This window comes from Oncorhynchus kisutch, linkage group LG4 (genome assembly GCF_002021735.2).
Source record: "Oncorhynchus kisutch isolate 150728-3 linkage group LG4, Okis_V2, whole genome shotgun sequence".
Classification (NCBI taxonomy): Eukaryota; Metazoa; Chordata; class Actinopteri; order Salmoniformes; family Salmonidae; genus Oncorhynchus; species Oncorhynchus kisutch.
In genome coordinates, this window is record NC_034177.2 from 29685544 (window position 1) to 29713509 (window position 27966).

The 27966-nt window shown below is 43.8% G+C and overlaps 1 protein-coding gene across 1 annotated transcript; it reads right to left on the bottom strand.

Moving 5' to 3' along the window:
- Window positions 1–27964, bottom strand: LOC109888659 (alpha-2,8-sialyltransferase 8B). The gene is made up of 6 exons (XM_031822769.1): window positions 27575–27964; window positions 17290–17346; window positions 16694–16837; window positions 16341–16598; window positions 2821–3114; window positions 1–1293 (listed from the first exon to the last, which is right to left on the bottom strand). Exons 1-6 carry the CDS (start codon window positions 27661–27663, stop codon window positions 1008–1010), a joined length of 1128 nt encoding a protein of 375 aa, XP_031678629.1. The 5' UTR covers window positions 27664–27964; the 3' UTR covers window positions 1–1007.
- Between the last annotated feature and the right edge of the window lie 2 nt (window positions 27965–27966).

Consider the following 27966-nt stretch of genomic DNA (forward strand, 5'->3'; position numbering starts at 1 on the left):
TACTGGTGAAGTAGATTTATTGTATAATTCAAAGGAATAATGACCAAAATTGATTATTGATAACTTAGTAGTTCAATTCACATTCACATTGCCCTTGGAGGAAGTATTTATAAACGTTTTAATTACATTCATTTTAGATGACACACTTGCCATGTAAATGCAATAACATTTTCAGTCTTCTCATTGACAAAGAAGCAATTTGCCTACCAACACCAATTAGTTTGATTTAACAATGAACAAAGCAACATGTTTCTGTTTTAGATCATTTTCACAGGTTACTGTAAACATGTTTTCAAAATTATTCACTGCTCATGTCTCTTGTAGGGCAACAATATGAGCCCAAATTAGACATGCATGATCCTACATACTGTCATGGAACTCAATTCATAGCTTCATAAAAGTGTCCTGTAACAGTTTCATACAATGAAACTATTTCCTTTGAGATGTCTGTGTCTGATAGACATCAACTCAGAAAGAGGTCTTTTCCCAAAAGTGTATCGGTCATTTTGATGGCGATCTACACTGAGTGTACAAAACATTAAGAACACCTGCTCTTTTCATGACATAGACTGACCAGGTGAATCCAGGTGAAAGCTATGATCCCTTATTGATGTCACTTGGTAAATCCACTTCAATAAGTATAGATGAAGGGGAGGACACAGGTTAATGAAGGATTTATAAGCCTTGAGACAATTGAGCAACGGATTGTGTATGTGTGCCAGTCAGAGAGTGCCTTTGAACAGGGTATGGTAGTAGGTGCCAGGTGCACCGGTTTATGTCAAGAACTGCAACCCTGCTGGGTTTTTCACACTCAACAGTCAATACTGGCCCAGTCAACATGGGCCAGTATCCCTGTGGAACGCTTTTGACACCTTGTAGAGTCCATGTCCGGACGAATTTAGGCAGTTCTGAGGGCAGAAGTGTGTGTGTGGGGGGGCGACTCAATATTAGGAAGGTGATCGAAATGTTTGGTATACTCAGTGTACATTCCATGCTGCATTTTTAGATTACATTCCTGCATCACAAGAGCCAGTGTTGAGTCGCAGCGCCCCCTGTCTGTGGAGTGAACTCAGTGTCCTGAACTCCAATGGCATAGTGTGTGGACTGGCATGGGATGTGTACTCGTAGGTCAGAGTGTCATAGTAATGGTACTTGACTGGTTTCCCCTGTGAATCCCGAGGGAAAGGCCAGAAGCCATACAGATGGATCTCCTCACAGAAGCGAGTGGCCATGGTGTACATCAGCAGACCAGTAGTGGGTCTCTTGATCTGGACATTGTTAGTCAGCCAATACCTGACGAGGAAGAATGAAGAGGGAGAGTAAACAATCAAATGGTCCTTCAAGGCACCCAAGAGACTTGAGATCTGAGAAAGAAATATCAGATGTCTTAAGAAAAATGTATACAAATCTTAAGAATGTTTGTTTTAGGCTTGAGCTATTTATCAGTGAGTGTTCAATGTTTTCCTTAATATCTGAACATTTTTCTATAGAATCTATTGAACTAGCATACACTTGTAAACACACCACGGTCCTATTGCATAAGCCCAAACAATAAGTGCCATTCCCTCCCTATGTGGTGGCTTTCACTTAGATCTCTGGCTGGATACATGCTTCCTGTTTGGCCCTGTCCGGGGGTATCATTGGATGGGGCCACAGTGTCTCCTGACCCCTCCTGTCTCAGACTCCAGTATTTATGCTGCAGTAGTTTGTGTCGGGGGGCTAGGGTCAGTTTGTTATATCTGGAGTACTTCTCCTGTCTTATACGGTGTCCTGTGTGAATTTAAGTATGCTCTCTCTAATTCTCTCTTTCTTTCTCTCTCTCGGAGGACCTGAGCCCTAGGACCATGCCTCAGGACTACCTGGCATGATGACTCCTTGCTGTCCCCAGTCCACCTGGCCGTGCTGCTGCTCCAGTTTCAACTGTTCTGCCTGTGATTATTATTATTTGACCATGCTGGTAATTTATGAACATTTGAACATCTTGGCCATGTTCTGTTATAATCTCCACCCAGCACAGCCAGAAGAGGACTGGCCACCCCTCATAGCCTGGTTCCTCTCTAGGTTTCTTCCTAGGTTTTGGCCTTTCTTGGGAGTTTTTCCTAGCCACCGTGCTTCTACACCTGCATTGCTTGCTGTTTGGGGTTTTAGGCTGGTTTTCAGCACTTTGAGATATCAGCTGATGTACGAAGGGCTATATAAATACATTTTATTTTATTTTATTTAGGAGCTAGTGGACTTGAGTAGAGGAGCTGAATTGTGATAAGACATTGGGTCTGGGGCCGCAAGTAACAAAGCAAGGTCCATCTGGTCCTCTCACTCATAGTCTGTCCCACCAGGACCTATAGATACTCTCCTAGCAGTAGACTCTCTGGACTAGCAGGTCCATGGGGAAGCGAAATGATGATCTATTTAAAGGGCATCTAGTAGTCAGAGAAGCAGAAGCCCAGGGGAAAGTATTCAGTTTGGCATATTGAGCATTTATCAAAAACCAGTATAGCTAAAATGTCATAGACATGCACTGCATTTCATTAGCGTTTTCCCTGCATTTCAAAACTTTTATTGCCCTTTCAGAGAAGATTCCAGGCTTTTTGCCTAACTATACTACAGAAAATACCAGTCCTGCTGTCCCTGTCTAACTGTCCTCCTTCTGCAAATCCAACAGTAGACAGAGAGGCCAGCAGCAGTAAGCGGCAGTAAGTTGGTCACCAACGGCCTTTAGAGTAAGTGTAATGCTGTGTTTAAAAATAGCAGGGGACCTGTGAACTGCTGCTAGATTAGTGCAGTGTCACAAAGAGCACACGTGTTCCCTCCTTGTCTTACCCTCTGACAGCATGGAGAAGGCGCAGTGAGGGGAAGGCGGTGTGCACATCCACGGTGTGCAGCAGGATGAGACGGATTGCCCACTCCACCCTCTCCTCTCCTCCCTTGGCCATGAAGGCTGGGATCCACAGCACGCTGCCGCTGAGGCCCCGGAGCCGCTGCAGGAAGCGCTCCCTCCACTGCTCACTGGCCAGGTCATGGAAGGCCCGCTGCACCACCGATGGGTTCATGGTCACCAGGTTGGTGCGCCGCCCCACATCCCCAGCATACTCCTCCACTGGCGCCAGGTTACATCTGCACAGAGACATGCATATAAATTATTATGCTATCACTTCATCCTTTTGATTAGTCTGCCAGAAATATTGAGGTCAATACCCAGAAGTCATAAATTGGCCATATCCTACTGTCCTCCAGAAGCTCTAAACACCACATACACTCATTTGGGTAGCTCAGACATTGTTCAACTTGAATTAGGCACATAATCAGTCAGCTAAGAATAATCCCATACCAAACACACCTAGCTCAGGGTTGAAAACCTTAATTAATGTATGCCATGTGTCATGCTGCTGTGTATTGGTATGGTGTTCACAGAAAGTTACTTGACTGACCTCAGTAAAAATGATTACTAAACAGTGCCAATGCACAGAGAGATAATGATCTAAAATGGAAAAAAGTGTCCTATATCTATGAAAGTAGAATGTGAGGCTACTGTGTGAGAGCCAGAGGTGGGTGGAGCTGAGCACTGCTGTGAGTAGAGGGATTATCTCCCTGCCTGAATACCTCAGCAAATCCCTCATCACTCCCTCCCTGCTAACTGCCCTTGCTAAACCATGTCTTTCTCTGCCAACTTATCCTGACCTGTCTTGCAATTTCCATGTTGATCTGACACTACTGTAGCAAGGGGGTTGGGGATTTACTCTTCCACCATATACAGTGCCTTCGGGAAGTATTCATACCCCTTGACCTTTTCCATATTTTATTTACATTACAGCCTTATTCTAAAATGGATTTAAAAAAACGTAACTCAGAAATCTAGACACAATACCCCATAGTGACAAAGCGAAAACAGGTTTTTAGAAATGTTTGCAAATGTATAAAAACCACGAAACAGAAATAGCTTATTTACATAAGAATTCAGACCCTTTGCTATGAGACTCGAAATTGAGCTCAGGTCAAATCAAATCCACATAAACGTGGTTAGCAGATGTTAATGTGAGTGTAGTGAAATGCATGTGCTTCTAGTTCCGACAGTGCAGTAATATCAAACAAGTAATCGAACAATTTCACAACAACTACCCAATACACACAAATCTATGTAAGTAAAGGGATGGAATAAGAACACGTACATATAAATATATGGATGAGTGAAGACAGAGCAGCATAGGCAAGATGCTGATGGTACAGAATAGATGGTACAGAATACAGTATATACATATGAGATGAGATGAGTAATGCAGGATATGTAAACATTATTAAAGTGGAATTATAAAAGTGACTAGTGATGCACTTATTAAAGTGGCCAATGATTTCAAGTCTGTATGTAGGCAGCAGTCTCTCTGTGTCAGTGATGGCTGTTTAAGACAGAAGCTGTTATTCAGTCTCTCGGTCCCAGCTTTGATGCACCTGTACTGACCTCACCTTCTGGATGGTAGCGGGGTGAACAGGCTGTGGCTCGGGTGGTTGATGTCCTTGATTATCTTTTTGGCCTTCCTGTGACATCGGGTTCTGTAGGTGTCCTGGAGGGCAGGTTTTTTGCCTCCGGTTGTGGGCGGTGCAGTTTCCGTACCAGGCGGTGATACAGCCCAACAGGATGATCTCAATTATGCATCTGTAAAATGTTTGTCAGGGTTTTAGGGGCCAGCCTCCTGAGGTTGAAGAAGCGCTGTTACACTTTCTTCACCAAACTGTCTGTATGGGTGGACCATTTCAGTTTGTCCGTGATGTGTATGCCGAGGAACTTAAAACTTTCCACCCTCCCCACTGCTGTCCCGTCGATGTGGATAGGAGGGTGCTCCCTCATCATCTCCTTTGTTTTGTTGACATTGAGTGAGTTGTTGTTTTCCTGACACCACACTCCGAGTGCCCTCACCTCCTCCCTGTAGGCTGTCTCGTCGTTGTTGGTAATCAAGCCCACTACTGTTGTGTCGTCTGCAAACTTGATGATTGAGTTGGAGGCGGGCATGGCCACACAGTCATGGGAGGGTTAAAACCTTTTTGGGATAGGGGGCAGCATTTTCACTTTTGGATGAATAGTGTGACCAGAGTGAACTGCTTCCTACTCTGTCCCAGATGCTAATATATGCATATTATTATTAGTATTTGATAGAAAACACTCTGAATTTTCTAAAACTGTTTGAATTATGTCTGTGAGTATAACAGAACTCATATGGCAGGCGAAAACCTGAGAAGAATCCAACCAGGAAGTGGGAAATCTGAGGTTTGTAGTTTTCGAAACTTGGCCTACTGAATACACTGTGTCTATGGGGTAAAGTTGCACTTCCTAACGCTTCCACTAGATGTCAACCGTCTTTAGAAACTTGTTTCAGGCTTCTGGTACAAAGGAGGGGGATATGGGAGCTGAATGAGTCATGGGTCTGGCAGAGTGTCTCAGGCTCGTGACGCGCGGTCCCGAGAGAGTTAGCTCTCGTTCCAGTGCTTTTCTACAGACAATGGAGTTCTCCGGTTGGAACCTTATTGATGATTTATGATAAAAACATCCTAAAGATTGATTCCATACATCGTTTGACTTGTTTCTACGACCTGTAATGGAACTTTTCGAGTTTTTGTCTGGACGTCGTGCTCGCGCCTCACGAAGATGGATTACTGGGCTGAACACGCTAACAACAAGTGGCTATTTGGACAAAAATGATGGATTTTATGGAACAAATCAGTCATTTATTGTCAAACTTGGATTCCTGGGAGTGCCTTCTGATGAAGATCATCAAAGGTAAGTGAATATTTACTTCTGTTGACTCCAACATGGCGGATATTTCTTTGGCTGGATTGGGTTCTGAGCGTCGTACTCAGATTATGCCTTTTCCATAAAATTGTTTTGAAATTTGACACCGCGGTTGCATTAAGGAGAAGTCTATCTTTAATTCTGTGAATAACACTTGTATCTTTTATCAATGTTTATTATGAGTATTTATGCAAAATCACTGGATGTTTTGGAATCAAAACATTACTGCACGTAACACGCCAATGTAAACTGAGATTTTTGGATATAAATATGCACATTATCGAAAAAAAACCATACATGTATTGTGTAACATAATGTCCTATGAGGGTCATCTGATTAAGATCATCAAAGGTTAGTGATTAATTTGATCTATATTTCTGCTTTTTGTGACTCCTCCCTTTGGCTGGAAAAATGGCTGTGTGTGTTTTTGTGCCTTGGCTCTGACCTAACATAATCATATGTTGTGCTTTCGCTGTAAAGCCTTTTTGAAATCGGATCCAATGGGTAGTTTATCTTTCATTTGCTGTAGTTGACTTGTTAATGTGTGAAAGTTACATATTTCCCCAAAATATTTTTGAATTTCGCACGCTGCCTTTTCAGCGGAATGTTGTCGAGGGGTTCCGCTAGCAGAACGCCTGCCCTAGAAAGGTTAACATGTTTAAATGTCTTACTCACGTTGGCCACGGAGAAGGAGAGGGGGTGCAGTCCTTGGTAGCGGGCCGCATCGGTGGCACTGTATTATTCTCAAAACGTGCAAAGAAGGTGTTTAGTTTGCATCCTGTTTCCAGCGATCATCCTTGAAATGTTTCTACAACATGATTCGAGTCCACCGGCGATAAATTCAATTGATTGGACATGATTTGGAAAGACACACACTTGTCTATATAAGGTCCCCATGTAGGATCAAAAGCCAAGCCATGAGGTCGAAGGAATTGTCTGTAGAGTTCCGAGACAGGATTGTGTTGAGGCACAGATTTGGTGAAGGGTACCAAAACATTTCTGCAGCATTGAAGGTCCCCAAGAACACAGTGGCCTCCATAATTCTTAAATGGAAGATGTTTGGAACCACCAAGACTCTACCGAGAGCTGGCCGCCAGGCCAAACTAAGCAATTGTGGGAGAAGGGCCTTGGTCAGTGAGGTGACTAAGAACCCGATGGTCACTCTGACAGAGCTCTAGAGTTCCTCAGTGAAGATGGGAGAACCTTCCAGAAGGACAACCATCTCTGCAGCACTCCACCAATCAGGCCTTTATGGTAGAGTGGCCAGGCGGAAGCCACTCCTCACTAAAAGGCACATGACAGCCCACTTGGAGTTTGCCAAAAGGCAACTGAAGACTCTCAGACCATGAGAAACAAGATTCTCTGGTCTGATGAAACCAAGATTGAACACTTTTGCCTGAATGCCAAGCATCACATCACATCTGGAGGAAACCTGGCGCCATCCTTCTGTGAAGCATGGTAGTGACAGCATCATGCTGTGGAGATGTTTTTCAGCGGCAGGGAGATTAGTCAGGATTGAGGTAAAGATGAACGGAGCAAAGTACAGAGAGATCCTTAATGAAAACCTGCTCCAGAGTGGTCAGGACCACAGACTGGGGTGAAGTTTCACCTTCCAATAGGACAACAACCCTAAGCACAAGTCTCTGAATGTCTTTGAGTGGCCCAGCCAGAGCACGGACTTGACCCGATCGAACATCTCTGGAGAGACCTGAAAATAGCTGTGCAGCAACGCTCCCCATCCAACCTGACAAAGCTTGAGATAATCTACAGAGCAGAATGGGAGAAACTCCACGAATACAGGTGTGTCAAGCTTATGGCATCATACCCAAGAAAACTTGAGGCTGTAATCGCTGACAAAGGTGCTTCAACAAAGTACTCCGTGAAGGGTCAGTTTCTTATTTGTAATAAATTCGCAAAAATAAACAGTTTAGGGGATATTGTCATTATGGGGTATTGTGTGTAGATTGATGAGGGAAAAAACGATTTAATACATTTTAGGGATAAGAATGTAACCTAACAAAATTATGAAAAAGTCAAGGGGTCTGAATAAGGCACTGTATAAGTCGTTCTACGAAATTAGTGCCTTTTGTGTCCCTTTGATATTTTAAGTAGAAATTGTGAACCAATGCTGAATTTTAAAAGACTGTTATATTAATTGAAGTGCCCTTTAATATAGACCACATGGAGAATTCAATACATCTGATTTATTTTTATACAACTAAAGTCTTGCTAAAGTGCCAAAATTCAGCATTTTGACATGTCCCTCCATCAACTCTGTGTCACTCCTAGGAACATTTCCACTCACTTAATACAAAAAAGTTTCACCGTCATTGTAAAGCCCTAGTTATTTTGCTTCTTTGACAAAGTCAGTTCTGAAGAGTATTATTTATTTCATGTGATTAGTGATTCATTAGTCTGTCCCTCATTTTAAGGTCAACCCTGTTACGCGAACTGAACGTTTTAATATGGTGAAACTATTCCTTTTTAAATATTTTATTCAAAAGAAACATTAAACATATCATAGTCAAATCATAGTGTAAAAGCAAATGTTTAAAAAAAAAACATTTTCTGTTGTTTTTTTGTGAAAACTAAGCGGGTAGAGCATACCACATCAACCCTGTTAGAGAGGCTAGAAATGTACTTCTTTGTGAACCTTGTATTCAATTTCCAAATATGAGTTGGTACTTCAAATCAAATCAAATCAAATGTATTTATATACCCCTTCGTACATCAGCTGATATCTCAAAGTGCTGTACAGAAACCCAGCCTAAAACCCCAAACAGCGAGCAATGCAGGTGTAGAAGCACACCTTCTAGTGTGAAATAAGTACTTAATGAATATGATGCCAGATCAGTTGGCGTCTGAGACATTCTTGCTAATGATAGGATGACATAAACTGTATCTTGGAAAGTCTACACATTATAGTTATCAAATTCACATGAAATTGTTGTGCAATTTAAGTGTTTAAATATGAAACTATTTGTGAAAATATTAAATGTAATTTTAGCTTCCAAATGAGAGAATTGGGTTTTCATAAGGTTAAAGCTCTGCTCACTCAGTGGCACCGCACATGTGAAGAGACATTGGTTATAAACTATGAAACACACCCTTCTCTCCCCTCCTATATAAATTCCTTGAGGAAAATGTAACTTTCTGTTCTGATGACGTTAGGGCGACAGTCCTACATTTAAAAGGGCTCAGATAATAAGCTGTTCCAAGGACGTGTGGACTTGAGGTCCCCATGTTGAAAGGACAAAGACCACCTACAGAACAAAGCCAACCTTAGAGAATCTAACGAAATTAGCATCGAATTTCAATGTGAAGGTGACGACCTACACCTCGGAAGGATGAATTTCGACAATACCAGCCAGAATATAGCATGAGCTTAAAAGTATGGCAACTTCGTATGAACTTTGAACTCTTATTCACTCCAGAAGTGATACCTCCTAGCCGTTGAGCTAGCAGCAGTCGCTAAACGGGGGCTAGGAGAAGACGGACAGAGTATTAATTCTACCAAGCTCCAGTTCACCACTAGACAGTCTTCAGAGGACCAGAGATCCATGCTGGACAACCCGACCTCCCATCTACCGAAGCGCAGCTCAGAGTAAATATTTATTGCATTCTCCTTTTTCAAATTTAGAATGGATAAGATTCTGTATTTACGATAGCATAGCTTCTCCCTTTGTTACTCAGTCTTCCTGCTCTTTCACTCAAACCCAACTTCCTCTCTTTGTGTAACCAGCCGTCGTATCTGTTCCGTCCACCAGGGACATTTTCTTTATGACATAATTTGTAATCAATGTATGATCCATTCTGTGTGATTATTTAGTAAATACATAATTAAACCACATTTTGTATTGCTGATTCAACTTGTTAGCCAGGGTTCGTGAAGATAACCAAGAATTTACAACTTTCAGATGAGACTAAACAAGGTGATGATTACATATGGACTGCTATTGATGTAAAAGATTACCAGGTCATTATTTTGTGGTGCCCCAACTTTCTAGTTAATTATCTACCTGATTAGCTTAATCAGGTAATATTAATTACAGATAAATAATTTTATAGAATAGCAGACTCCAGCAAAACTAGTCATAGACTGTTCTCTCTGCTACTACATGGCAAGTGGTACTGGAGCGCCACTTAATCCGGCATAGCCAAAGACACGACAATTGACTACAGCTCAGCGTTCAACACCATAGTGCCCACAAAGCTCATCGGCTGTAGTGGAGCAGTTTGAGAGCTTCAAGTTCCTTGGTGTCCACATCAACAACAAACTATCATGGTTCAAACACACCAAGACAGTCGTGAAGAGGGCACGACAAAGCTTATTCCCCCCCAAGAGAGTTCTACAGCAAGTTCTACAGCTGCACCATCGAGAGAATCCTGAATGGTTGCATCACTGCCTGGTATGGCAACTGCTCGGCCTCTGACTGCAAGGCACTACAGGGGGTCGTGAGTACGGCTAAGTACATCACCGGGGCCAAGCTTCCTGCCATCTGTGACGACCCTCCCACTCTGTCTGCCGTATTCTGTCTGTTCTTGTTTCCTTATTAGGATGCCGGTGGGTGGAGTTGGGAGGGTCGTCAGCTTCATGGGAAACACCTGGGCCATGTGTCTCCCAGGATAAATATACCTCTTCCACATTCATGGAGGAGACTCTCTCCATGCAGACACCTTTGTAGATTGTGTTGTGGTTCTTGGTGGCATGTTTGTTTGCTTTGGCACCTTTCAACACCCTGCATTATCACATTCATGCATGCAAAACACTCGCTTACACTACTGATTACTGATTACAGACACCATTGTATATTTTCCTTAGTTGCTTTAGTTAATAAATATATATTTTGTTACTCCTTATCTCCACGTTGTCTCCCTTTGTTACGGGCGTTGAGCCGGTTCGTGACAAGTGGGAGCTCATCCGGGATCTTTGAACTATTGGTTTGGGAGACCGTGGAGGTATGTGTTTGGTTTGCATATTGAGTTTGATAGGCCCAGTATTGGTTGCCTTTGTTGTTTGGTTTGTGTGCTGCGTTGGAGAATGGTTAGTTTCCAGGCCCTGCCTAGCCTGGAAACTCTTGTTCTACTTTCTGTTGGGAAGTCAGTCTGAGGTGGTGAGTAAATCGGCTGTGTACCTCGGTAGGAGATTTGTGTAGGGTAGTGCAACTTGCTACCCGGAGCTATAGCCTTTTTCCCCTGATAGGCTTAGCGACGTGTTTAAATTTTGGACATGTTGGGCATGGTTAAATGTTTGTTATTTTTGTGTGGTGTCTGTGGACTGAGCAGTTGTCTCGGGGGCACATCCGTGGCTTGGTGGAATTTGCCAGCATGCTGGGGAGTTCTATTTCCTTGCCAGCGGGCTACAGTGCGTAAATACCCACCGCAAATCTGCACGAAGACTAGGGTTGAGTTATTGTAGGTTTTGGGGAAGCTCCGTATCACATCTCTCTTCTGTGGTGCTCAGGGTGATTGTCATTTCTCTGGTTGTGGTCTGATGTGCTCAGCAGAGGGGTTGAGCAAGATTATTTACTTATGACTATGGTGTCTCATGTATACAAGTTCATTCGCTTTCCATCAGAGGACCTGTTAGAATTATGTACTAAAGAACAGCTGTTGAAGATTGCTGAACACTACAAGGTTAAATGATTGAAATTAGTGATTCTGTTTCGTTGGCAGTGACTATGAATCGTTGGAAGTGACTATGAATCGTTGGGAGTTGTAAAAATTAAGAAGGACCCTGATGTTCTTTTCGTTGGAGTTTGTAGCTGTTGGTCTTTTGTGCCATGTTTCTGAATGTTTACGTGACTGACCATTGTTTCGGGTTGTCATGTTCTATCTTTCCTGTCTGTTCCCTCCTGGTCTTGTGTTCCCTCTTAAATATTGCTTCCTATGCACAAAGGTTGCTGAGGTCTGGGGAGGAGGTTGGTTGGTGCAGGTGGAGGTGTGAACACATAACCCCTCATAATGTCTGTTCCCTCCTGGTCGTTCTTCTTTCCTCTTAAATATTGCTTCCTATGCACAAAGGTTGCTGAGGTCTGGGGAGGAGGTTGGTTGGTGCAGGTGGAGGTGTGAACACATAACCCCTCATAATGTCTGTTCCCTCCTGGTCGTGTGTTCTTCTTTCCTCTTAAATATTGCTTCCTATGCACAAAGGTTGCTGAGGTCTGGGGAGGAGGAGGTTGGTTGGTGGAGGTGTGAACACATAACCCCTCGTCAATTTGGGACGCAGAGGCTGTGTCAATTTGGGACGCAGAGGCTGTGTCAATTTGGGACGCAGAGGCTGTGTCAATTTGGGACGCAGAGGCTGTGTCAATTTGGGACGCAGAGGCTGTGTCAATTTGGGACGCAGAGGCTGTGTCAATTTGGGACGCAGAGGCTGTGTCAATTTGGGACGCAGAGGCTGTGTCAATTTGGGACGCAGAGGCTGTGTCAATTTGGGACGCAGAGGCTGTGTCAATTTGGGACGCAGAGGCTGTGTCAATTTGGGACGCAGAGGCTGTGTCAATTTGGGACGCAGAGGCTGTGTCAATTTGGGACGCAGAGGCTGTGTCAATTTGGGACGCAGAGGCTGTGTCAATTTGGGACGCAGAGGCTGTGTCAATTTGGGACGCAGAGGCTGTGTCAATTTGGGACGCAGAGGCTGTGTCAATTTGGGACGCAGAGGCTGGTATGATGTTCCGGGGTCCTTGTTGGTCCCCGGTTTTATGGGGGGGAATGTGACGACCCTCCCACTCTGTCTGCCGTATTCTGTCTGTTCTTGTTTCCTTATTAGGATGCCGGTGGGTGGAGTTGGGAGGGTCGTCAGCTTCATGGGAAACACCTGGGCCATGTGTCTCCCAGGATAAATATACCTCTTCCACATTCATGGAAGAGACTCTCTCCATGCAGACACCTTTGTAGATTGTGTTGTGGTTCTTGGTGGCCTTTTGTTTGTTTGCTTTGGCACCTTTCAACACCCTGCATTATCACATTCATGCATGCAAAACATTCACTTACACTACTGATTACTGATTACACACACCATTGTATATTTTCCTTAGTTGCTTTAGTTAATAAATATATATTTTGTTACTCCTTATCTCCACGTTGTCTCCCTTTGTTACGGGCTTTGAGCCGGTTCGTGACAAGACCACAATACTAGGCCAGGACCTCAATACTAGGTGGTGTCTAAAAATTGTCAAAGACTCCAGCAACACTAGTCATAGACTGTTCTCTCTGTTACTGCACGGCAAGTGGTACGGGAGTGCCAAGTCTAGGTCCAAAAGGCTTCTTAATTCTACCCCCAAGCCATAAGACTCCTGAACAACTATTCCAATGGCTTCCCAGACCCGCTTTTACGCTGCTGCAACTCTCAATTACCTCGACTAACCGGTGCCGCCGCACAACGACTCTGTACAGGTACCACCTGTATATAGCCTCGCAATTGTTATTTTACTGCTGCTCTTGAATTATTTGTAACCTTTATTTTATTTTTTTACTTATTTATTTTTTACTCAACACTTATCTTTCTTAAAACCGCATTGTTGGTTAAGGGCTTGTAAGTAAGCCTTTCACTTTAAGGTCTACTACACCTGTTGTATTTGGCACATGTGACAAATGCATTTAAAATGCATTTATTTCACTTAATTCTGCATACTGGGCAATGATTCCCAATTCCCATTAATTAGTTCAGATACCTCTCTCTTCATCATAATCACAATGCCTTGCCGTACTGGCGACACAGTAAGGCAAACTGGATCTCTTCCCCCTGTAACATTACAATTCATAGTTGTACTTTGTTGTTACTGACAGATAAACCGGTGAGTAGCAATAAATAACCTACTCCCAGAAACCATTTGCTGACACACTCGCACAGAGCAGCACTGACGGATGGTTTCAGACAGACATTCTCCCCTGGTACATGAGTGTAGCAGTCGTAGGAACTAACGGCAGTGCTTCTCTAAAGCACCTCATTACATTTTGGGTAGACAGCAGTAGCTTTTTAAAATGTCACATTTACCCAGAAGGAATTTAATTGCTGTAAGTATTGCTGCTCATTTCTAAAAGTCTGTAAATCATCAAACAAACTTGAAGGTCAAAAAAGTAGCGGGTATTTCAAAGGTGTGGACAATGCGTGTTCTAGCTCAGTGGCATTGATTCCTCAAGGTGAAGTATTTGTTCAATCCAAGGGACTGTGCTTACATAACAGTGTAACTATTCCCTCCACAATGCAATCAAACAAGCTAAGCGTCAGTATAGAGACAAAGTAGAATCTCAATTCAACGGCTCAGACACAAGGTATGTGGCAGGGTTTACAGTCAATCACAGATTACAAAAAGAAAACCAGCCCAGTCAAGGACCAGGATGTCTTGCTCCCAGGCAGACTAAATAACTTTTTTGCCCGCTTTGAGGACAATACAGTGCCACTGACACGGCCCACAACTAAAACATGCGGACTCTCCTTCACTGCAGCCGACGTGAGGAAAACATTTAAACGTGTCAACCCTCGCAAGGCTGCAGGCCCAGACGGCATCCCCAGCCGCACCCTCTGCATGCGCAGACCAGCTGGCTGGTGTGTTTACGCACATATTCAATCAATCCCTATCCCAGTCTGTTGTTCCCACATGCTTCAAGAGGGCCACCATTGTTCCTGTTCCCAAGAAAGCTAAGGTAACTGAGCTAAACGACTACCGCCCGTAGCACTCACTTCCATCATCATGAAGTGCTTTGAGAGACTAGTCAAGGACCATATCACCTCCACCCTACCTGACACCCTAGACCCACTCCAATTTGCTTACCGCCCAAATAGGTCCACAGACGATGCAATCTCAACCACACTGCACACTGCCCTAACCCATCTGGACAAGAGGAATACCTATGTGAGAATGATGTTCATCGACTACAGCTCGGCATTTAACACCATAGTGCCCTCCAAGCTCGTCATCAAGCTCGAGACCCTGGGTCTCGACCCCACCCTGTGCAACTGGGTACTGGACTTCCTGACGGGCCGCCCCCAGGTGGTGAGGGTAGGCAACAACATTTCCACCCCGCTGATCCTCAACACTGGGGCCCCACAAGGGTGCGTTCTGAGCCCTCTCCTGTACTCCCTGTTCACCCATGACTGCGTGGCCACGCACGCCTCCAACTCAATCATCAAGTTTGCGGATGACACAACAGTGGTAGGCTTGATTACCAACAACGACGAGACGGCCTACAGGGAGGAGGTGAGGGCCCTCGGAGTGTGGTGTCAGGAAAATAACCTCACACTCAACGTCAACAAAACTAAGGAGATGATTGTGGACTTCAGGAAACAGCAGAGGGAACACCCCCCTATCCACATCGATGGAACAGTAGTGGAGAGGGTAGTAAGTTTTAAGTTCCTCAGCATACACATCACAGACAAACTGAATTGGTCCACCCACACAGACAGCATCGTGAAGAAGGCACAGCATCGTGAAGAAGGCGCAGCAGCGCCTCTTCAACCTCAGGAGGCTGAAGAAATTCAGCTTGTCATCAAAAGCACTCACAAACTTCTACAGATGCACAATCGAGAGCATCCTGTCGGGCTGTATCACCGCCTGGTACGGCAACTGCTCCGCCCACAACCGTAAGGCTCTCCAGAGGGTAGTGAGGTCTGCACAACGCATCACCGGGGGCAAACTACCTGCCCTCCAGGACAACTACACCACCCGATGTCACAGGAAGGCCATAAAGATCATCAAGGACAACAACCACCCGAGCCACTGCCTGTTCACCCCGCTGTCATCCAGAAGGCGAGGTCAGTACAGGTGCATCAAAGCTGGGACCGAGAGACTGAAAAACAGCTTCTATCTCAAGGCCATCAGACTGTTAAACAGCCACCACTAACATTGAGTGGCTGCTGCCAACACACTGACTCAACTCCAGCCACTTTAATAATGGGAATTGATGGGAAATGATGTAAAATATATCACTAGCCACTTTAAACAATGCTACCTAATATAATGTTTACATACCCTACATTATTCATCTCACATGTATATGTATATACTGTACTCTATATCATCTACTGCATCTTTATGTAATACATGTATCACTAGGCACTTTAACTATGGCACTTTGTTTACATACTCATCTCATAGGTATATACTGCACTCAATACCATCTACTGTATCTTGCCTATGCCGCTCTGTACCATCACTCACTTATATATCTTTATGTACATATTCTTTATCCCCTTACACTTGTGTCTATAAGGTAGTAGTTTTGGAATTGTTAGCTAGATTACTTGTTGGTTATTACTGCATTGTCGGAACTAGAAGCACAAGCATTTCGCTACACTCGCATTAACATCTGCTAACCATGTGTGTGTGACAAATAAGATTTGATTTGATTTAGTTAGATGAGTATAAAGATGAATAGTGCTTTTATAGAGAGAGACTCATTACTATCCTGAATATTTCACTGAAAATGCAGCAATAAATTAACTCATAATTCCCTTTTATACGAGAAGATTGCTTAATTAAACGGAGATGCCTTAACGCACTACTGAAAATCACCTGTATCAATTCAATTTATGGAATAGCTGTTATGGGAACCTCACCTGATTACAAAGTCATGGGAGTCTATCTCTGGCCCACAGCTGCTATTGAGTAGGATCCCAGAGTTCCCTACGATGGCACAGCTTCTGTGGTACTGGTTCTTCATGGGGGATGCTGTGGGTAGCAACCGGTACAGGTTCTCTGAGATGTTGGTAGTGCTCTGACGGTCAAAGACGTAGTGGATGACATCTCCAGGTTTCAATGTGCCCTTCAGAATAGAGATGTCCCTCTCTGGGTCAAAGAACCCCAGGATGTTCTTCCTATAGAAGAAAGAAGGTCATCCATGAAGGAATACCCAGCTTATGGGAGTGTGAGACCTAATAGAGACCAATGCAGAAGAGGATTGTATTCCTACCTGATGAGGCTGGAGAGGGTTCTGTTGAAGGTCCAGTTATCTGAAGAGAGCCTGGTGGCATTCTTCAAGCCTGAAGGAGAATCAGGACTCTTTTCCTCCCCTTCATTGCCTAAAGGTGTAGGATTGGCTTTCACTGCTACATTTCTACAATAGGACAGCGAGGCATCCATTAGAAATGAAAGGCAACATGACTTTGATACATGTGATATAAGAACTCAAATCATCACTTGAAAAAGCAGCTTGAATGAACAACGATGTCATGTGTGTAAAGCCATCCAATGTGTAATGAAAGCCAGTCAATTTCATGTCTTCATTAATTACTTATTTTCAAACCCCAGGGAATTTCTATTTGTCTATCACTTGCACACCTGAGAATGTACATCAATTGGGTGATGTATTAATAATTTAAATTAGATACACACAATTCTGTAATCCACTGCTGATATGTTCATGTGTATTAAGTCTGTTAATTATTTGACAAGTCTGCAAGCATAATAGCTCAAAGGGGAAAGCAAATAAAAGGCTAGAATAACAGAATTGATGAGTATTATAAAACCAGAAGGCAATGGAAGAAGGAGCAGGTCAGCCTGACAAACCTGTTGGGCTTGGGGATGAGGCTGTGCAAGTACAATGTTCTGGAACCTCCAATATTCCTAGACCAACGAAAAAGTTATTTTAGCCACTATCAGAATAATTCATCATATGATTTTCAGATGAATGGAATCGTGCAGAACATGAAGTGTGAGGGGCAAGAGGTGGTTTAATCAAATTCCAGGCATCACATATAATTCAGGCTGTCAGAATATCCATGGCTATGCTCTTAATGTGTATTCAGATGAGCAGTAGGCTCATCACATTGACATGAACGTGAAAGAGAAGAGCATGCATCAAAACGCAGTCAGACAGTGAAACAGAACTGTTGTTGGTGTAACACTGATACATGAGTGCTGAAGGCCATTCATGTCATTAAAGAAGCATGTGAGCAAAATGTGTCATATGATCCCTGGTAGAGCTAGGTACCTCAATGTCTCAGGTATCTTATGTATACACCTGAGGGGAAAAACAGGACATGCCAAATGATCTACCAATCTGACTGTTACCGGTGCGTGTGAGTAGAATTCGACCAATTAATCGGAATGGGCGATTAATTAGGGCCAATTTCAAGTTTTCATAACAATCGGAAATCTGTATTTTTGGACACTGATTTGGCCGATTTTTTTAAAACTAGGCAAGTCAGTTAAGAACACATTCTTATTTTCAATGACGGCCTAGGAACAGTGGGTTAACTGCCTGTTCAGGGGCAGAACGACAGATTTATACCTTGTCAGCTCCGGGATTCAATCTTGCAACCTTACATTTAACTAGTCCAACGCTCTAACCACCTGACTCTCATTGCACTCCACGAGGAGCCTGCCTGTTACGCGAATGCAGTAAGAAGCCAAGGTAAGTTGCTAGCTAGCATTAAACGTATCTTCTAAAAAACAATCAATCAATCATAATCACTAGTTAACTACACATGGTTAATGATATTACTAGTTTATCTAGCGTGTCCTGCGTTGCATATAATCGATGCAACGCAAGGGGATGATTTAACAAAAGCGCATTTGCAAAAAAAGCACAATCGTTGCACGACTGTACCAAACCATAAACACCAATGCCTTTCTTAAAATCAATACACAGAAATATATATTTTTAAACCTGCATATTTAGCTAAAAGAAATCCAGGTTAGCAGGCAATATTAACCAGGTGAAATTGTGTCACTTCTCTTGCGTTCATTGCACGCAGAGTCAGGGTATATGCAACAGTTTGGGCCACCTGGCTCACTGCGAACTAATTTGCCAGAATTTTACGTAATTATGACATAACATTGAAGGTTGTGCAATGTAACAACAATATTTAGACTTAGGGATGCCACCCGTTAGATAAAATACCGAACAGTTCCGTATTTCACTGAAATAACAAATGTTTTGTTTTCGAAATGATAGTTTCCAGATTCTACCATATTAATGACGAAAGGCTCGTATTTCTGCGTGTTATTATGTTATAATTAAGTCTATGATTTGATATTTGATAGAGCAGTCTGACTGAGCGGTGGTAGGCAACAGCAGGCTCGTAAGCATTCATTCAAACAGCACTTTAGTGTGTTTTGCCAGCAGCTCTTCCCTGTGCTTCAAGCATTGCGCTGTTTATGACTTCAAGCCTATCAACTCCCGAGATGTGAAATGGCTAGCTAGTTAGCGGGGTGCGGTCTAATAGCGTTTCAAACGTCACTCGCTCTGAGACTTGGAGTAGTTGTTCCCCTTGCTCTGCATGGGTAACGATGCTTTGAGGGTGGCTGTTGTCGATGTGTTCCTAGTTCGAGCCCAGGTAGGGGCGAGGAGAGGGACGGAAGTTATACTGTTACACTGGCAATACTAAAGTGCCTGTAAGAACATCCAATAGTCAAAGGTATATGAAATACAAATGGTATAGAGAGAAATAGTCCTATAAATACTATAACTACAATTTAAAACCTCTTACCTTGGAATATTGAAGTCTCATGTTAAAAGGAGCCACCAGCTTTCATATGTTCTCATGTTCTGAGCAAGGAACTTAAACGTTAGCTTTTTTTACATGTCACATATTGCACTTCTACTTTCTTCTCCAACACTTTGTTTTTGGATTATTTAAACCAAATTGAACATGTTTCATTATCTATTTGAGGCTAAATGGATTTTTATTGATGTATTATATTAAGTTAAAATAAGTGTTAATTCAGTATTGTTGTAATTGTCATCATTACAAATAAATAAATAAAAATCGGCCAATTAATCGGTATGGGCATTTTTGGCCCTCCAATAATCGGTATCGGCGTTGAAAAATCATAATCGGTCGACCTCTACTTGTGAGTCTGGATAAAGTGGTGTAGTTGGTCAACATTGCTTAAACATCCTCTATAAATCTTGTATAGATCAACCCTGAATGATACAATCTGTACACTATGAGCAGCATGGACTACTGCTCAAGACATTGACCTTTATTGCCTTTTATGACAGCAACATCAATGTATTAAAGAAAAAACTATTAAGTCGGCTAACATATCTACTTCAAAGTCCCAACTCTCATGGGGTTTATAAAACCATAAAGCTCCAGAAATTAAATTAGAGCAAGCACACAGTACTCTAATACTACGGCTCCATTATGTCCAAAAGGATGTTGCAAATTGAGTGTGTCTCAATTAAGTATGTACAATTGCATCTTGAGTCAGTTATTACAGAGGCAAGTAGAATCACTAATATGCCAGGCAGCAGACAAGGAGCCAGGAGCATTCAGTCTGCTCAAATGAAGGTGACAGGCCTAGCTGTGCTATCTAGGGAGCAACACAACTATTCTATTGTTCTTGGAGTGGAGAGATGTTCCAATATAGGAAAGCTCCTTCATGAAACAAACAGTTGTAATTAATATGTTATTACTCTGTAATTACCACATACACATGATTATTATTGTGATATTACCACCATCATTTTGTAATAAATACCTGGTAATCTCTGTACTGTAAAATAAAGTGCTACAGTACCAACTGTTCCAGGTACTTAACATTTACAGCCACAAGAATCTTGATTCTTGTCCTATCAGAAGGCAGAACTGTATCTTCCAAGCTTCAAGAGTTGTATTTTTGTAAGATAGAAGAGTCTTCTGATGCAGGGCTCAGTTATGTCTGTGCCCAAGATAGCAAAGGTAATCTGCCTAAATGATTACCGCCCCGTAGCACTCACATCGGTAGCCACAAAAGGTGTTGAAAGGCTGGTCATGGCTCACATCAACACTATCATCCTGGAAACCCTTGACCCACTCCAATTGGCATACCGCCCCAACAGAACCACAAATGATGCAATCTAAATCACACTCCACACTGCCCCATCCCATCTGGACAAAAGGAACACCTATGTGACAATGCTGTTCACTGACTACAGCTCAGCATTCAACACCATAGTGCCCACAAAGCTCATCACCAAGCTAAGGACCCTGGGAGTAAACACCTCCCTCTGCAACTGGATCCTGGACATCCTGACGGGCCGCCCCTAAGTGGTAAGGGTAGGCAACAACACATCTGCCATGCTGATCCTCAACACTGGGGCCCCTCAAGGGTGCGTGCTTAGTCCCCTCCTATACTCCCTGTTCACCCACGACGGCATGGCCAAACACGGCTCAAACACAATCATTAAGTTTGCTGACAACACAACAGTGGTAGGCCTGATCACCGACAACGTAGAGACAGCCTATAGGGAGGAGGTCTGAGACCTGGCAGTGAGGTAAGACAAAGGAGCTGATTGTGGACTACAGGAAAAGACGGGCTGAACAGGCCCCCATTAACATCGAGGGGACTGTAGTGGAGTGGGTCAAGACTTTTAATTTCCGTGGTTTCCACATCACCAACTAACTATCATGGTGCAAACACACCAAGACAGTTGTGAAGAGGGCACCACAATACCTTTTCCCCTCAGGAGACTGAAAAGATTTGGCATGGGTCCCCAGATCCTGCACCATCGAGAGCATCCTGACCGTTTGCATCACCGCCTAGTACATCCATATCCATCTTCTATCCACACATCCGCTCGGCATCCGACCGTAAGACACTACAGAGGGTAGTGCGTATGGTCCAGTACATCACTGGGGCCATGCTTCCTGCCATCCAGGACCTATATACTAGGTGGTGTCAGAAGAAGGCCCCAAAAATTGTCAAAGACCCCAGTCACCTAAGTCATAGACTGTTCTCTCTGCTACCGCACGGCAAGCGGTACCGGAGTACCAAGTCTATGACCAAAATGCTCCTTAACAGTTTCTACCTCTAAGCCATATGACTGCTGAACAATTAATCAAATGGCCACCCGGACTATTTACATTGACATCCCCCCCACCCATTGTTTTCACACTGCTGCTACTCGCTGTTTATTGTCTATGCACGGTTGTTTTGCCCATACCTGCATGTACAAACTGCCTTGACTGGCCTGTGACCCTGCACATTGACTCAGTGTCGGTGCCCCCTGTTTATAGCCTTGTTATTGTTATTTTATTGTGTTACTTTTTATTTTATTTTTTACTTTAGTTTATTTAGTAAATATAACTCTATTTCATGAACTGCATTGTTGGTTAAGGGCTGGTTAATCATTTCACGTTAAGGTCTACCTACACCTGTTGTATTCGGCACGTGACAAATACAAATTGATTTGATTTGAAAGGGAACTGTTCATTTTGTCTCCAGTCTGTTGCTCTCAGTAACAAATCAAACCGTAATCTTCTATCCACACATTCACCCACCAAACAGCCCTGTATACCATAACATGACTGGAGCTGGAGTGCACACAGGATACACTGAAGTGTTGAACAAAACCACCAAGCGCATGCCATTTGTCAAGAAGCCCTGGGGTTCCTCAACTCAGGCTGATGATGCAATTGATTCAAGGTTTGATGTGGAAAGCAAAATGGGCTTCCAAGTCTTGGGCTGGTTCCTTTTGATACAATGGTCTGGTCTATTGTGATAGTATGTCTTCTAAAATAGTGACTATACACAGTTTTTATTATGAAAGAGCAATAGAATTAGAGCAAAACCCAGTTGACACAGCTGTTAGAGAGTTCAGTATTATGCAGTGAAGAGAGTTAACAGTGTAGAGTTACACCTGAAACTATCTGATTACCAGTCCATTCTCTCCATACTAGGTAGCCTACTTTTGATCCCATGTGTTAGGACTCCCCTAGTTTTGTAGCAATTATTCCATCCATGCACCCCATAAGTAAAGTGCCAAGATTACACACACACGCACGAACGCACACACACACACACACACACACACACACACACACACACACACACACACACACACACACACACACACACACACACACACACACACACACACACACACACACACACACACACACACACACACACACACACACACACACACACACACACACACACACGCACACACACACAGGATCTGAAGGTAGTCCTTCAAGATACTGGAGCCTACTATATAATGCATGGAGGCTACACTGCAGACAAATTGGTCTTTGTAGATCCAGGTATAGAGCGTCTGTTGAACATCTGTCGTCAATTGCATTAGGCTATTATACTGGGATATCACAAAGGGAAAGCTAAAGTGAAAGGTTCGATTAAAAATGCAAGATGTACAGTAAAGAAATAGGAGTAGAATGTGTCAACAAATGGACAGCGGTTTGTAACATTGAAATGGACACAATTGAAGAGTTAATTTCCAAAACGTTATATCCCCCAATTCTTCACATTTGTGTTTTTTCATCAGACATTATTGCTTATGGGTACCGTCATGTGTGTGTAAAATATTACTGTTCTCAGATTTTTTATTCATAGATTTTAAATGTGTATAATGATATTTTTTGTTGTTGCAAAAGGCTATATATCCCTTGTTTAGCTAACATGGTCCAAGCACATCAAGACAGTTGTCAAGATGACAAAACCTATTCCCCCTCAGGAGACTGAAAAGATTTGGCATGGATCCTCAGATCCTCGAAAGGTTTTACAGCTGCACCATCGAGAGCATCCTGACGGGTTGCATCACTGCCTGGTGAGATCTTACGGGAAAAGAATGCACATGGGTGGACCTTCTGATCAGAGGAAGAATGTTGAGACAGAACAGCACCACCCCGGTGTCAGAGGCCTCCACCTCCACGATGAACTGGAGTCCTGGGTCGGGCTGAGTAAGGACCAGAGCGGAGGTGAAGCAACGCTTGAGTTCCAGGAATGCTGCCTCTGCCTCAGGAGTCCAGTGGAACAGAGTGGAGGTGGAGGTGAGAGGTGCAGCCAGATGGCTGTAGTTGCGGATGAAATGTCTGTAAAAATGTGCAAACCCCAGGAAATGCTGTAGCTGCTTCAGGCAAGCCACTCTGTGACTGCCAAGACCTTGGCAGGGTCCATAGGTAACTGTCCCTGTGCAATAATAAAACCCAGGAAAGACTATGAGGCAGCATGGAACACACATTTTCAGCTTTAACAAAAAGCTTATTCTCCAACAGCGGTTGAAGAACTTGGCGAACGTGTTGCTGGTGAGCCTCAGGATCCTTGGAAAAAAATCAGGTTGTCATCTAAATAGACATAAACAAAGTGCCCAATCACGTCCCTCAGCACGATTGACTAGGTTCTGGAAAACAGCAGAGGCGTTAGTCAGACCAAAAGGCATGACCAAATACTCAAAGTGACCCAGTGGTGTGTTGAATGCAGTCTTCCACTCGTCCCCCTCTCTTATGCGGATAAGGTGGTAGGCATTCCGGAGGTTGAGTTTGGAAAACACTGCGGCACCATGGAGGGGAGCAAAATCAGAGCTGATGAGGGGCAAGGGGTACTTGTCCTTTACTGTGATATTATTCAGCCCACGGAAGTCTATGCACGGCCTCAGGGACCCATCCTTCTTCTTCACAAAGAAAAACCCAGCACCCACCGGGGAGGATGATGGCTTGATAAGTCCTGCAGCCAGAGAATCCAGGATGTACCTCTCCATAGCCTATTGCTTGGGGCGAGAGAGGTTAAATAACCGGCTACTGGGAAGAGGAGCTACAGGCTGGAGGTCAATGAAGCAGTCGTACGCCCGATGAGGCGGCAGAGACAGGGCGTGGTGCTTACTGAACACAGGAGCTAGATTGTGATACTCTGGAGCAACTGATGACAGGTCCGGAGGTTTTGGAATCGACTGGGGCAGAGACAAGGCAGGGCAGAATGTAGACAATCTGAGTGACAAAAGGAACTCCAAGTGGTTACCTTTCCGGGGGTTCAGTCAATCTGTGGGTTGTGTAGCTTTAACCATGGATGGCCAAGAACCAGGGGGGAGTAAGGACAGTCGATTATGTGGAAATGGATCTTTTCCTGGTGGTTTCTAGAGAGACACAGGTTTACAGGGAAGGTTCTCTCACAGACTAGGGCGAGGAGCTGTCTGTTGAGAGAGTTGCATCGAGAGGTGAATCGAGTGGGACAGTGGCCAGGCCCAACTGAGTAGTGACACCTCGGTCCATGAAGCTCTCGTTGGCGCCCGAATCCATGAGAGCAGACAGAGGGAAAGCCTGGCTCTGCCACACAAGGTTGCCTTCAAGCAGGGGTCTGGGGGAAGATGGACAGGCGATTTGGCTCAACAGTATATCCCCCACTACTGCCGAGCCCCCTCTTTTGATTGACGCAGAGAATTAGTGGAGACAAAGTGACCAACCTGGCCACAGTATAGGCAGCTCCTAGCACCGATGCGCCGCTGCCTTTTTCTGGAGAGACAGGCCAGACCGAGCTGCATGGGTTCAGGATCAGGAAGAGCCTTGGAAAGGGATGCAGTCGGAGAAGGCGCTGAAGCAGATGTTATGGTGCATGCAACCCTACCTACTCTCTCCCTCCATCGCTCATGGAGACAGTTGTCAATGCGGGTGGCGAGAGAGATGAGTTCATCAAGTCCATCCGGCTCATCCCTAGACACCATCTCATCCTTGATGGTCTCAATGAGTGCGTTCTGGAATTCTCCCTGAAGGCCCTCCTCATTCCAGCCACTCTCAGCGGCGAGGGTGCGAAACTCACATGCCATCTCAGCAACACTAAGGGCCTTGACGGAAGGACAGGAATCGTTTAGCGGCATCCTTACCGCAGACCGGGTGGTCGAAAGACTTTCTTCATCTCTTCCGTGAGTCTGGAGTAGGAGAAGCAGATGGGGGACTATCTCTCCCACACCGCCGTGGCCCAGGAAAGCGCTGCTCCACGGAGGCAGCCAATCAGGAAGGAAATCTTGGTCCGTTCACTAGCATAAGAGTAGGGCTGTTGCTCAAATACTAGTGAACATTGTACTAAAAAGGCTCTGCAAGCTCTGAGGTTACCATCGTGGTGCTCGGGAGTCGGAACAAACGGCAAAATGCCTTGGGACTGGTTGTGAGCTCTGGGCGAAGGTTTGGCCCTGTAGGTTAGACAGGCTGCGTAAAAACACCTTGATGTGCTCCAAAAGGGCTTTCAGGGCTTGGTCATGTTGCTCAAGCAGGGCGCCTTGGCCAGCGAGGGTTTGGTGGAGAGGATCTGAGAGCTGGCTTCATCTCTTTGGCCAGATCGTACTGTTTCGCACAGTGGAACAGGGAAAACAAAGAGCAGACTCAGACGAGGAGACTGGGATGAAGTAACCAAGGTATTTATTGAAACAGGGGGAAGATGGAGTGCAGGCCAGGGGAAGCTTGGGCAGGTTGCAGGAAACCAGGTGAGAAGGCTGAGGCTGGAGTGAGAGGGGAGAGGATAAGCAGGGCAGGAGGGGAATCCAAGGAAGCAGTAGAGTGGAGAATCCAGGGCAGAGTTGCAGGATGAGGAGACGTGGGACTGGAGACAGGAACCAGAGTCAGCGCTGGCAGAACTGCAGCTGAGAGGAAAACCGTGTCAGGCAAGGAAAACAGGCACAATCACACACAGAGAGAGAGGGAGAGAGCACTGGGGGAGTGGTGGCAGGTTAAGGAGACACAGGATGAGGAGTAGAGGGCGTGGCAGGAGAAGATGTAACACCTGGTATGGCAACTGCTTGGCCTCTGACCACAAGGCACTACAGAGGGTAGTGCGTACGGCCAAGTACATCACCAGGGTCAATCTTACTGCCATTCAGGACTTCTATACCAGGCGGTGTCAGAGGAAGGCCCTAAAAATGGTCAAAGACTCCTGCAACCCTAGTCATAGACTGTTCTCTCTGCTACTGCACGGCAAGCGGTACCGGAGCGCCAAGTCTAGGTCCAAGAGGCTTCTAAACAGTTTCTACCCCCAAACCATAAGACTCCTGAACAGCTAATCAAATGGCTACCCAGACTATTTGCACCCCACCCCCCTCCCCCATGCTGCTGCTACTCTCTGTTATTATTTATGCATAGCCACTTTAATAACCCTACCTGCATGTATATAATTACCTCAATTACCTCGACACAGATGCCCCCGCACATTGGCACATTGACTCTGAACCGGTACCCCCTGTATATAGCCCCGCTATTGTTATTTACTGCAGCTCCTTCATTTTTCTCTTTCTTATCTCTTACTTTTTGGGGGGTATTTTCCTAAAACTGCATTGTTGGTTAAGGGCTTGTAAGTAAGCATTTCACTGTAAGGTCTACTACACCTGTTGTATTCGGCACATGTGACAAATACAATTTGATTTGATTTGAAATAAAAAATATATATATCCTGTATATTTGACTGTGATACTTTATGTGGTTGTCTCACCTATCTATTTTAAGATGAATCCATTTACTGTAAGACGTTCTGGATAAGAGCATCTGCTAAATTACTAAAAGGTCAAATGTAAATGTTTTACATACAGATCTCGTATTACTGTATTATTACAAAAAATAATAATAATATTGACGTCACAAATGTATCATTTGGTACATTTCTTCATAAAAAATGTAGTTATTTAAAACCTAGCAGTACTACTCATTTAGTTGAGCGTTAAGCTGATATGTAGCATTTTGCAAAAGAAACCATCAAGCAATAGATTTTAAACAAATACGTCTGTCATTGAACAACCCCATACCATGATTAGATAGTGAAAAAAAACACACTAATCTCTTTCATAATATCTTTAAACAATGAAAGCTAATTTACCAACATTTCAGAAAATGTATAGCGTTTTTGGAATGAAACTCTGCAAATGTCTCCTAACAGCCTACAGCCTACTGGAGAAATGTTAACGTTGGAGGAGCACTCAATGTCTTCTAAAGTTCTCCTGAATGAGTGAAGATAACGCAGCATCGAAAACAATTTGCACATGAACATAAGATTCAATTTCTTTGAATAATGCAATTTCACATCTAGATAACACGTTTATAGTGCAACAGAAATCATGAACAAAACGAATCAGAAACACCGCTATACTTACCCAATTTCTTCCTGGACTTCAGCAATTATCAGAAATATAACCAGCAGTGTTACAATTCCAAACATCAATTTTCGGAATTCTAACTGCATGACTGAGAAGGCTGCAGAACTAATCCAAGCGACAAAAATCTAAATCGATTGAATACATTATCCTTTTAATCGCTGAAATTTATAGATTTTACTCAACTATCTCCACCATTATTATTCAATGTTTATCTTGAACGAAGACCATTTGTCTCGGAACAAATCCCAGGTTGATATATTTTTATAACGTGTTTTTTTCTCTTCCTTTTTCCAAACGGCAGTGGCACTGTTTGCATCCTCACCTCAATTCCCCAGTCAAACTTTGAAAGATTGTGTTTGAAACTACATTGCGATTGAGATACGAACAAT

Excerpts from the sequence above, each read along its gene's own strand:
- LOC109888659 (XM_031822769.1), bottom strand. The coding sequence starts at position 27,663 with ATGCAGTTAGAATTCCGAAAATTGATGTTTGGAATTGTAACACTGCTG. Across the intron at positions 16,838-17,289 it reads CTCATCCCCAAGCCCAACAG|AAATGTAGCAGTGAAAGCCA; the intron begins GTTTGTCAGGCT and ends GTCCTATTGTAG. Across the intron at positions 3,115-16,340 it reads TCCCATGACTTTGTAATCAG|ATGTAACCTGGCGCCAGTGG; the intron begins GTGAGGTTCCCA and ends GTCTCTGTGCAG.